The sequence below is a fragment of the Pelecanus crispus genome, chromosome 8 (genome assembly GCF_030463565.1).
Source record: "Pelecanus crispus isolate bPelCri1 chromosome 8, bPelCri1.pri, whole genome shotgun sequence".
Taxonomy (NCBI): domain Eukaryota; kingdom Metazoa; phylum Chordata; class Aves; order Pelecaniformes; family Pelecanidae; genus Pelecanus; species Pelecanus crispus.
Window position 1 is genome coordinate 2,714,723 of NC_134650.1, and position 12,658 is coordinate 2,727,380.

At 43.6% G+C, this 12,658-nt stretch overlaps 1 protein-coding gene across 4 annotated transcripts in view; it reads left to right on the top strand.

Annotated features, from left to right (window-relative positions):
* The window catches only part of RAPGEF6 (Rap guanine nucleotide exchange factor 6), a 137,475-nt gene that overhangs the window by 46,172 nt on the left and 78,645 nt on the right, over positions 1-12,658 (top strand). For all 4 annotated transcript variants that reach the window (XM_075715304.1, XM_075715301.1, XM_075715305.1 and 1 more), the window contains exon 6: positions 2,504-2,647. In XM_075715304.1, the coding sequence (XP_075571419.1) occupies positions 2,504-2,647 (144 nt within the window). The remainder of the gene's footprint in view (positions 1-2,503; positions 2,648-12,658) is intronic.

The window sequence follows — 12,658 nt, forward strand, 5'->3', positions numbered from 1 at the left end:
AGAAGCCTGCGGGGCAGCAGGCTCCATCTGACCCGGTAGCCCGGTGGCACGCTGACCAGCCTGGTCCTCCCACGCCGCGGCGATGCTGAATTCCTCCGCAGGAGCGTTCATCCTGCTCGGGGGGTGTGAGGAGCCTGAACACGCTCTCTGCCAAGAGAAGGCTTTAGTTTTCACCAGGTGAAAGCAGGGCTGAGCGGTGCGAGGGAGCCCTGGCCTGCCCGTCCTGGGAACGTGCAGCGTACCAAAACCCATTTGTACACGTTCTTGTAAATCGTAAGCATAAGCCATTTAATGGCCAGGTGGACTCGGAATACTGATTGTGCTGGTGGTACTGAACTGGAAGCGGGGGTCTTGCCTGGGTTTCTGATTTCTGGTTTGTTTTTGTCAGCAGCAGCGGCGTTAACCGAAGGAAGCGGGTGGTCTCAGTTTCTGAGCTCTACTAGCAGTTGGTTGGTTTGCCTTTGTGCTAACAAATAATGGATTTACGCTCACTTCTTAGTTAGAATTGTGGAAGAAAAGGGATTTCTTAGTTTTCAGTGAGAATCGTGGAAGAAAAATAATTTCGCTTTACAGTGAGTGTTTGTTTTACTTTAGTCTTTAAAAAACCTCTTCAGTTTGGGACTTCTTAGCAATAAGGGTCGGCAGTGTTGGAAGAGTCGTCGTCCGGCCACGGCAGCGGGCCCTCGGCGTCCAGGTTAGTCTGTTAGATTGCAGAAGCTCAGCACTTGCTTTAGTTTCTATGATCCTATAAAATTGAACACAGAGAAAAAAGGAAGTAATGCATTTATTGAAGAAGCTTATATACTGTAGCACATGCACGAAAATTAAAAATGAACACAATTTTAGTTATTTAATAGCATGACTGTACAAAACTCAACTTCCTTACTTCTGGAAGCCTTTGCATAATTTGAGAGCAACACGATTGCTAATAGAACTCTATTTTATGCTAGGTGAAGAAGAGCTTCTATATCCAGTGTCTTACTACTATTTTTTTTTTTTTTTGATGATGCTGAGTGGCCTGTTTAAAAGGATCTTTTTGTTGTTGTTTTATGTTTTTGTTTGCCTGCATGCCGTGTATTTTTTTTACATCCTTATAGCACCGTGCTTACAGCAACGGTGCTGCTGGATACCTTCGCTCAGTGTCCTGTGCCTTTGCAGGCGGGTGCTACAATTCTAGTGAAAAGTGGGGCTGTCCCGTGCTAGGGGAACTCTGCTCTTCCGCTTTCTTTTTTGCTAACACTGTGGTGTGAGGGTCAGTCTTCTTTTTGACTATTGTATCTTTGACCTATGTTGTCAATGTATATTTTTCTCTGTGGAATTAAAAATAACCCACAAGGCAGTTCCAGCTGCTTGCATCTTCCTCTGACCTCAGGTAGATTTAGCTGTTTGGAAAAAGCGATGTGGAAGGTAGGGGTGATCCTGCTTTTGTGATGGCTTAGATGTTTTGGTTACTTTCTTGTTCATGCCTGTTAAGTGTTTCTGGTTTTCATTCCTTTATACCTCTTGAAATTTAATTTTGAGATAATTTACCAAGTATGCGAAGTGAGGGCTGCATAAGACCACGTAGAGGTGGTTCTCCTGTTCCAGTACTGAAGTCTTATGTTTAGGATTTTCGAGTGGAATTTGGACCAAAAAAAAAAGAAAAAAAAAATAATTGAGGACAGTAGAAACTCCTATACAGTAAATGTATTGTAGAGGAGCTTCTTGCCTGGCTGCAGCCTATTTGCATGCATGTCTGTTCTGCTTCCTGCTAGGAGATATTTTTCCAAAACATCAAAAGGAAATGGGAAAGGATGGGACTGTTTTTTATAGAAAAAAGGAATTGTAACTAGTGAGATAAAAAGGTTTCATGTTGGCTTTCACTAACAAGATAAATTTACATCATTTTTAATGTTTAGTTGCAAACAGTATTTAACATCAAGATATGGATCGAGTTCCGGTTATTTCTTCATAATCTGCTGGAAGTGATTAGAAGTCAGTATGACATAGGTGAAGTAGCAATTTATAAAAAGCTGGAATATTTAAAGCTGTTTAGCTGTGACTGGTATTAGAAACGAGTTACGTTTTTAAAAATGACACCGGTAAAAATGGGATATAATTCAGTGCCTTTACCAGATTGTGAATACTCAAAGAAATAGTAACTTCTGTGTTGAAGATGCAGACACTGCTCATTTCAAGTGTAACTCATGTTGTGATACGTGTGGGTGCAAAAGGGTTTCTGTGGGTGAGTGACATTGTTTAGAGGATACGTGTGCCTTTTTTTTAAAAAAAAACCACCAACTGTTTCCTGGAAGGAAGCTCTGGCCTCCGGCTCATTGTAATAACGTAGTTCTGAGACACGCAGCGGTGGTTCTCCGAAACGTCCGCAGTTGTTTTCTTGAGAAAAGTTTAACTGCTCTGAACTTATGTTTGCTCCTTCCTCATGAGCTTCATACGGCTCCATCGGCTTTCAGTGATATGGAAGAACTGGATGTTTAACCAGGAGCCTGAACGTGTGTTTCAGGTGGAGAACTCCAAAGACCATGAGGAAAACATCTTGCAAAGAGAAGTCCCGCTCAGGCAGTCCCGTCGGAGGTTTCGGAAGATCAACCAGAGGGGCGAGCGTCAGACCATCACTGACAACGTGGATTCCAGCAGTTACCTGTCGGTGAGTCTGCTCTCCGTCGTCGGGTCTCCTTGGCGTCGCACCGTCTGCGTGGAGCCTGGCATTTTGTTGTGGTGCGAAAAGCTGGTGAGATGAAATAGTCCGTGTTTGTCATTTCTGAGAACACTTTTTTCTTGTCGGGGAGCAGTCGAGTGCTTTGGATTTGAGCATGATGGATGGAAGTGAGGATTCAGGCGCTGGTGAGAAAAGAGGTTTTTTTGCTTTAGGGGTTTTCAGTTGAGCATTATAAATAAATCTTAACGTGTTTGCTGGACAGAGAAATGGTCATTCTTGGTTTTTGTTGGTTTTACCTGGCGTTCTTTTAGCAAGATTTAGGAATTGGTGGTTTTCTTTTTTTTCCCTTAATAAATTTCAGCTACGGTTTGTGATTGAGTCAATCACGAATGCAGTTCAATACAGTATTAACGCTACTGTTGTACTTGGTCATGTTTACTTGCTTAAAAATAGTATAGTAATTCAAGCATCAAAAAGAGTAACGGCAACTCATTTGCTAGTCTTAACATCACAGACTCTGTAATCTGCGCTGCATGGAGGCACGTACAGCTGTGGTTTCAAGGCCACAATGCTTTATGAAGGTTTATCTTTACCATTATTTTTCACCTACAGACTTCCTGCTTGGATATACATATGATCTAGATGAATTATTTCATTGAAAATAATTGTTCTGGAGACTTTGATTTGCTTTGAAAATCAGAGGTTAAAAAACAGTACTAATGTTGAAGTACACAAACTTGAAGTAGCCTTCATGAACAGGAAAAAACAAATTCGATTTCTCCCCCCCCCCCTTTTTTTTTTCTCCATCTTCCTTTTCATCTCCCCAAAAGATACAAAGCCTCTCTTAGTTGATATACTTGAAAATATCTGATGTGTGCAGTTACATAAAAACTTAAAAGATTTCCTCTGAGAATAAACTGCTGGCTTTTTCGCATTTGGTAGCTGTTGGATCGCAGGTGGTCATTTTAGACTCCACAGAATTAGCATGTCTCTGAGCAGAGGTTACTTTGGCATTTGTCTCGTAAGCAGAAAAGCTCTCGTTGCTGTGACAGGAAGAGAATATGCTTCTTGAAGTTTAACATCCTCTGCCATCTCATTTCAAGAGCTGTCACATGTGTTGGATTTTATCATTAGTAAGTCATCTGAATTAGTTATTGGCGAAATGAGATGTTGGGCCCTCATGCTCTGGGCAGTCGTGCGTAAGGCTTTATTAGGAATTAAATTCCAATCTGTGTATGACAAAATCTGTCTCTTTCTCTTTGGTGTTTGTGACAGTGAGTAAGCACATGGAAAATAATTTTCAGAGCTCAATGATTAGAGGAAGAGAATCCCAGGAGCCGCTGACGCTGGTGCTACCTGTGCAGCTTGCCTGGAGGGGCGCGTGAGGAGGGACTCGGCGCCTTCGGTCTAAGAAAGACCAAGTTCTGTGGCTTCTTGAACAATTGCGGAGATGGCAGTTATTGATGCAAGGAGTCAGTGCGGTACGCTCGCTGGATTGTGATTAGTCAACAAATGATGTTTTCATTAGGGTTTTTCTCCGTGTTGATTTATTTCTTTCTCTTACCAAGCACACGGAGTGCACGCGTGTCTCTGCACGTACAGTTTTTTGTTGCAAACCTGGTGGCTTCCTCAGATTTAGGAATATATATGTTTTGATCAGCATTTGATGGGAAATGGTATAAACTTCATAAATCAACAGCACATTCCTAAATCTGCTTTTATGTCAGTTAATTAGGAATATATAAAAAGAGTCTTGTTAACGCTGCTAGGTGTTTTCCTGGATGAGTGAGTGCTAAGTGGCAAGGAGTAAACAAGCACCTCTCCGATAGAAAATCTGCAAGCTGTTGGGTTTTCGGCAGCCTGAATTGCAATACCAGTCCTTGCTTTGTAGACTGTAAGCTCCTAATTGGAAAGTGTCATACTCGCAGTACTTGGTGTAGCAAAAAGTAATTTGTAACTCAACAGATGACTGAGAAATCAAAACATGATAACCAGCTGTCTGTTTGTCAAGTAAATGAAAATTGGGTGCCTGTATTTTTCCATATTCCAGTATAAACTGGTAAAATAATGATTTTTTTCTGAGGTGCGGTTTGTTCTGTGTCTAGGTTTAACTCTTACCTCTATGAGTCTGCTCATACATGGCCGTTGGTTCCCAATGGTCTTGAAAAACAGGCTTTGTAACGCAACCCTTCATGCCAGCCCATGGGAGAATGGGCAGGGTAAGGAGGAGGGTTCTTGAATGAAACTTTTATTTGACAAGAACTTGCAGTAACGCTTTCTGCCAAAGTGGGAAAGCTGTTTACAAACTCGCCGGCAAATTTCCTCTCTGGCGTACTGCTAATGAATAAACGCGGTGTTGTATTTCACTCTCCAGCCTGTTGCTAAATGTTCTTTGACAGATGCTGAACGTGGCCTGACGGACCTTTTGTGAGCCCTGCTTGCTCAGGGGGCTCCGTGCCTCCCAGCCAGGCTGCACGCACTTCGGGCAGGCTCCGGTGGTACGGTGAGAGAGTACACAGCCTGACACTGTTTGTTTTTAAACGCCTGATCTCTGACACAGGTAGTTTTCTGCTTTCTAAAGAAAACTTAGGTCCTATAGGTGTTGGAATTCAGCGTTGCTCAGAATTGTTCCTTTCATGAGTAAATGGAAGATTTCTTGTGTTTGCTTTTAAGGGGAATTATCTGTGCAGTCTCCATTAACTCCTTGAAATGTAAATCTCTGTGCATTAAATATTACTATGATTAGTATTTATGAGTAAGGTTAATCTTTGTTTTTATAAAACGTTACCCATTAGGTTGTGACATGAGCTTGCATCTCCTCCTCACGTGGAGCTCCCTGCTGCTTATTGCTGGAACTCATTCTGTAGAAATCCCTGTGATTGGCCGTGAACTGAAGATTTGTATGCAGATACTTGAAGTAATAGTTTAAATGATTGTTACCATCTCCGAAGCTCTTCCTTTCTCTTATGCTTCCTACTTAAGTAAAAGAGCCCTAGTACCTAATTCAACTGCCTATCTTCAGGATAGTTGACATTCATGATATTGTGGGTATCTTAAATTCCGCCCCCCCCAATGAACTAATGTTAAAAGTGGATCATCTGGTTGCTTTCCTTGGTGAAGGAGTTACCATTTAGAATCCTTTACTACATTTTTGTGATTCATAGAGCAGTATTGCTTCACAAGAGCACCGGTCTCCTGCAGAATAAGTATTTAAAGTTGGGTTCCCCCCGCTTCTTCCAGTAAAATACAGTGAACATATGCTGACAGTGTTCTTCCTTCTCGAACAGGCTTATATTTCTGTTTATACCCTCCAAGTGCGTCATGATGTGAATTTGTTCTCTCAATACACATGCAAGACTCGCTCTCGTTAGGTAGGTGAACAGACTGAGGTTGGGCTTCCACTTGCAGGGGTGCCCAGCAGCTGTCTCGAGGTTCTGCTGGCACTGGGTTTTTCCCTTCTACAGCATAGCTAGCCAGCAAGATCCTGAGGATAAACGTGTATTTGGCGAAACACTTCTCAAGTGTTTATTTCAGGATGCAAAGTAGCACTGCTGCCCACGAAGTGCCGGATGAGGTGGCTCTGTCGTGGAGGGTCACGTGCAAGGCAAAGGCCACCGTGGCAGCCCAGGCGCCTACCTGGGCAGGTCTGAGCATCCCCGTAGTTACCTGGGACCTCTTTATCCCTGGGCATCTCTGGCCTCTGCTGCCTCTTTCATTTTTGTCACTTAATAAGCCTCTGCATCTTGCATGTCAGCCCCGCAGTGGCATCCTGACTGGGGCGGGGGTGGGGAGGTGAGGCTGGAGTCATACGGAGAAAGCGCTTGCTCAAACTTCATGGATTAGAAATGCACCATTGGTATTAATTACGCCTGCTCTTGCTGCAGATCTTACTGCTTAGTACGATCGCGTATCTTGTCGGAGATACGTGCTCTGTGCATATTGCTGTCTGGAGCGTAGCTAAGAATCCGGACAGGAGCCAGGGTCATGCAGCAGGGCATTGCCACGCCTGAGATAAATACTCGGTCATTTCTAGGTCGTAGTCTAGCTCTCAGCCCAACAGGTCATGCAACTGTGTATTTTTTTTTAATTACAAAAGAAAAAAAGTAATTGTGGTTATCTTTGCCTGACTATGTCCCAGACTTTTGTGACCATACAGCAGGCGCTTACAAAACTAGACTGAACAGATGTAGTAAAAAAACGTTTAATGGTAGTTCTGGTGCTTTATAAAAGTTAAATTGCTGTTTTCATCTTGGATCACGCAGTTGGAAAATAAACAGTTCAAGTATTTATCTTCACAATTAAAAAATAAAAGCTTAGATAGTAAGTTTTGCACTTACATTTCTTGCAGTGATGAAAACCAAATGGGTTTGACAATTTGATGCAAATGTCTACATGACCATCAAACCTGTAAGCTCAAATCCTTTTCCATTTGAATAAGATTTTTTTTACTAATTTATTCCCTACATACATTTTTGACAGTTCTCTCTGTGATTTTTTTTTTTTAAATGAAGAATATTTGTATTCCTAAAAGTCGTGCCTGTATGAGATGATGCGTATTTCCATGGAGCTGTGACAACATTTTGTATTTTCTCAATTGTTAGTTCATCACAGAACAAAATAAAGAAATCGGCACCAAACTTTAAGTAGTAATCCCCTTTCTCAGAGATGCAAATTTACTTGAAGTTTTTTTAAAAAAAAACTTCCTGTAAGAGGATGAGGAGGCTTAAAAGATTTATTATAATATTAAGTTTTACGGACAGTATCTTAATACTTGCATCATGTAAAAATTTTCCTGGAGCCTTGTAGAGGCATTTATCTTCAGAGAAGTCTGTCACTGAAGACTGCTTGAGTGGCAAGTTTCTTGTTCTTTGATCATTACTTAATGTAATCCTGTCAGAGGCTGGAGTTAGCGTAGGATATCTCACAATTTAGGAATTTAAGTCACATTTCAATATACTGGATCAAACCCATTAGGTTCTTTACCATCACTAATCCTTTTCCTTTTAAATGCTATAAAACACTATGGGTCTTTTATAATCTATTTTTAACTACCAGGTAAATTTGCTGAAATGGTACCTTTTATTGATCTAAAAGAGCTAAGGCCGGCGTACAGCATGCCTCCCGCTGCCTTTTCTTAAACTTGGACGCAGCATTGGCTGGCATCTGTTTATTTGGAATAGCGGTTAAATTTAGCGAGGCTGCGGCTGATCTGTGAGCGGCTAAAATCAATTGTTCTTGAGCTGGAGGATGATTCTGTTTGCAGCTCGTTGCTTTTTAATGTGTTTACGTCCACACTTCCTCTTTTTGACACTTTTAAAAAACTACTTGACAGAATTTTAGCTTTACTGACTGGTGAAATGGGCTCAAGCTGCGCCAGGGGAGGTTTAGGTTGGAAATTAGGAAAAATTTCTTTACGGAAAGGGTGTTCAAGCATTGGAACAGGCTGCCCAGAGAGGTGGGGGAGTCCCCATCCCTGGAAGCGTTCAAAAAACGGGCAGAGGTGGCACTTGGGGACATGGTTCAGTCTGGTCTACCCTTGATTGGTTTAGTGTGGACTTGGTAGTGTGGGTTAATGGTTGGACTGGATGATCTTAAAGGGCTTTTCCAACCTATATGATTCCATGATTCCATGATTCTATGATTCTATGAATCGGAAGGAGATTTGGGTCTTGCTGAAATCCATGAGTCTTGCTGCGTACTCAGGGTACAGAAATTAGTGTTGTTGATAGCTTTCTGGAGGTGTTGTGCGATGCAAAGAGATAACGCCAGTTCCTTCTTCCTGACACTGTTTTTACAACACGAGGATTTTCTCTGTTCTAATCTCCATCTTAAATTTTGCGTGGCCTAGGTCGGATCCCAACTCGCAGGTCGTGCGTGCCCGAGAGCAGCAGCGTGTGCCGGAGCCTCCGTGAGCCAGGCTGCCTGGGCGCGACGGGACCTCTGTAGAAGCCCGCGTGCGCCGTCGCTTCTTTGCAGCTCGGTTGGACTCCTGCCATTTTAAGTGTGTTTTTTCTCGCTTCTGTGATCAAAAAGAAGCGGCACCTGCAGCGCGTTCACTTCCTGAGCAGGCGACTTCAGGTTTGTTGTTGCCTGCACCTAAACAGAGCCGGCCGCGTTGCACCGGCGCTCAGGCCGGGTGCGTGGGTGCGAGCGACCGCAGCGCCCAGCACCGACAGGCGGAGGAGAGAGGGGAATGCATGTGGCTGGAGCCCCCGGCTTTCTGGAAAGGAAAATTACTGTCAGGCTGGTCTTTGGGGGTGGGGGAGGAGGCTGAGAATGACGTAGCAGTTAAGCAGCTCTGCTGACTGATGATGTCAGAGGTGTTGGCTTCCCTGGCTAAACGCCGCTTCACCGGTGGAGCTGGGAACGACCACCGGGTGTCCAGCACCGGCTCGTCCTGGTCTCCCGAGACGGCTGCCCTGGGGCACTTCCAGAAAAAGTTGAGGAAAAATTTCTTCACGGAAAGGGTGGTCAAGCATTGGAACAGGCTGCCCAGAGAGGTGGGGGAGTCCCCATCCCTGGAAGCGTTCAAAAAACGGGCAGAGGTGGCACTTTGGGACACGGTTTAGTGGGCATGGGGGTGTTGGGTTGATGGTTGGACTGATGATCTTAGAGGGCCTTTCCAGCCTTAATGATTCCCAGTTTTTACTTTCATTAAAAAATAATCCAGCCAGCAAGCCAGGAAACATGAAATGAATTATGACTCTGCCCTTAGCTGGTTTAGTGGTGGACTTGGTAGTGTAGGTCAATGGTTGGAGTGGATGACCTTAAAGGTCTTTTCCAACATCAACGATTCTATGATTCTGTGCTTCCCTTTGCTTTGGTAAGCAGGGGGAGAATTGCCAAATGCATGTTCGGTCATATTTTATCTTACATATTGATTTCTGTCTGCTTGTTTTGTCAGCAGTGTTACTGTCTAGGACTCCTTGAAAATCTATCGCTGGTTATGATGGTCACTAATAAAACACCAATCCTCAGAGAGTGCTGTCCATTAAAAATCTTCCTAGGAATTTCCATAGACCACTGGTGCTTCCCAAACCAGTTAATGAGCATTACTCTTGCAGTTTCCAAAGAGTAATGACTTGGATAGGCTGCGCCCAAAGTAAGAAAATACTTATTGAAAATACTGCCCTTCTGTTAAAATCTGTGTTTTTCAGATTAAAATTTTATTTTTTAAAAATAACAGCATATGCAACACGTAAACCCCAATTTATCCATAATGAAAGTGGTTGTAGTTATACAAAACTTACATTCAGGAGTTTCCCTGAAGGTTTTACAGACCTGCCAAGCAGACTATATATAAACTGTGAATTACAGAAATCGCCTCAATTCGGAGGTGACACGAGCAGCTGTTTAACTGCACTTAAGAGCGGTGCGCAAATGAAACCACATCAAACTGAAACTAGGGAGGATTTATTTTAAGTGGGCACCTGTATGTGCTGAAATCTGGCTGCCGGCAGTGGCGCGCAGCCCTTCTCGCTGCCCGTGGGAGAGCCTGTGGCGGTGGGCGACGGCACCGCGTTGGGACGCGGCATTGCTCTCCTGCAGGACGGACAGACAGACAGACAGACATCTTCCTGCTCTGCCAGCTCTGGTCCTGGAGCAAGACACTGAGTTGCTGTTAGGGGGAGCTACTCTGAGGTTGCTAGCAGGGCTGACTTACCCATCTTTCTTCAGGGCTTCATCTTTGACCTTTAATTTTTGCCACATGGACACATACGTATTCTTCCAACTGCTTTAAAGAAGTTTGCTCTCTTTTTTTTTTTTTTTTTTCTTTCCCCTACCAGTGCTTACACCAATTTTCTGCTCTTCTATTCTTCTCTTGCCTCAAAGACTTTTTTTTTTTTTTAAACCTTTCTCCATCTTGAGTAAGAGGAGTGCTTAATTGTGCAGCTGCTCCCTCCGCAGGTGTGGGTGGAAGCTGGGGCGGCGATGGGCGCCGTGACCCCGATATCATCCCTGTGGCAGGTTTGCGTGCTTCCCTCCTCGCGCGCAGCAGGCAGCAGCACTGCGCTTGTCTGTGTGATAATTCAAGAAAAACTTGAGGATATTTTCACGCTTATTTCCTGCTTGCACTCCAAACGCGTCAGTGTTTTTTACAACGGAGGACTTTCACCAGGAAGCCTGGAACTGTTTGGAAACGCATCCTGAGCACAGCCTGTCCCTTGCAGGGAAACCTCCCCGCTCCCTTAACCGGGATGGACCCGGAGAGCTGCTCCGACCTTGACCTGCCTGGTGCTGGCGGCGCTGAGGGCGGGCTGTGCTGTTGTGCCTGGCGGTGCTCCGTGGCAGCTTGTGGCAGAAGAACCTTTCAACAATTCTAGGTAGCTTGCAAATTAACATGCACAAGAAGTAAAAATTTGGGTCATTATTAATGTACTCTCCACGCAACAATCGGTTATCTGTTTCTTCCTCCTCCTTTCACCGCGTAGACAGATTTACACCGTGGTAGAAATTAACTCAGTTCCTTGGAAAATGCCTGAGAAAATATTTTACGTAGCGTATTCAGAGCGTTAATCTCTGTTTTGATGGACCCTAAGGGGTTGGGTGGCAGTTCCAAAGTCATTAATTCTTTATGAGCAGCCTCTTATGCAAACTAGATTGAGAATGATGTGCAAGGGTTGTGCCCACTGCTCGTAATTGTATCGTGTCACTCAGGTGGTTAAAGGTAAAAAGCGGCGCTCTGCACTGGAGAAAGGCACTTCGGTCTTTTGGGGGACTTCAAAACCGTTTGTGTATGAGTTGCTGTTCTCTGTCAGATCCTTCTTTTTAACATTATTGTTTCAGTCTTTTGAAATGACATATTGAGTGGCTTCTTGTAGAAAACCGACAGGGTAGTAGCCAGCAAGCTGGTCGCCCGCACGCAGGGAGATGGCGGCGTGCGTGGATCTGGTTTTGATTTCCTGTTTTCCATCTGGGCTGTTTCTGTTCAACATGCTGTACTGAAGTGTAGCAGCCTGGTTGTATTCTCATTTGTAGCCAACTCAAGCTTTCGCTGAGGTTTAGGTTTATCGTGCCTTAGAGAGAAGCCGTTGTTTGAAAGGTCACTTTGTGTTTTAGTTGTTAAGTTTGAGTCACATAACACTGAAGGACTTCTTTAAAGCACTGTGATGGCGTTGTCTTCATCTTGGTATTCAAGTTAAAATGGTTTTCTGATTCAGAATGTGGCCATTCGCATCAACTCAGTCATGTTCTTCAGAAGCCTTCTGGACCAAGTTAGGGGCTGAGAATATCCTGAGCAATTTTCAGTTAAAATCACCATCAGAAAATGTCAGCGTGTAATGCAAGCATTTGGATGCCCTGTTTTCCTTGAAAAACTTGGCATGAAAACCACTATCTGTACGAGAGAATAGCTTGAAGAATATCTTTGGTTTTGGCATAGAACTGATTGCTATCTAATGACATTTAACAGCATTTGTAATTTTACATTTGATACGTGGAAACTTTCTTAATGGGGATATATTTGACAGATGAAATACTTGAAATAGTGGCTGAAATGAAGTCTCTGGCTAAATGGGACCATCATTGTAGCTTAATTCCTTGTTGGTACTTACTTTGTTCTTGCAAGTCAGAGTTGCTTTCTATTGCTGAGTATTAAAGATTTTTGTTCTTACATGATTGAGTTTGAGGTAATGTAGCCACAATAATCTAGATGCTTGTGTTTTCTGTATGATTTTGATTTTGTTTCCTTTAAGGTTGGGTTAACAGTTGTGGTTTGTAGAGTGTAGGTATGGCCTCTGGCCCATCCGTTGCTTTATCGGTTAGGATCAGTTTCTCGGGTCAGGTGAGAATAACTGGGCTTTTCTGCTCTCATTTCCTCCCAAACGATGCTGGGGAAAAATTTCCAAGAGCATGCTCTGCTTTCCATTTTTAAAAGCAATAAGGGCTGGGTCATACCAGAAAATGAGAAAGTCTGAAAATCACTACGCTGCAATGCTTCACCTGATGAGTAAACCCCTCGGGAGCACTTTGCCAGGGCCTTGCTCAGCCCGTTCTCCG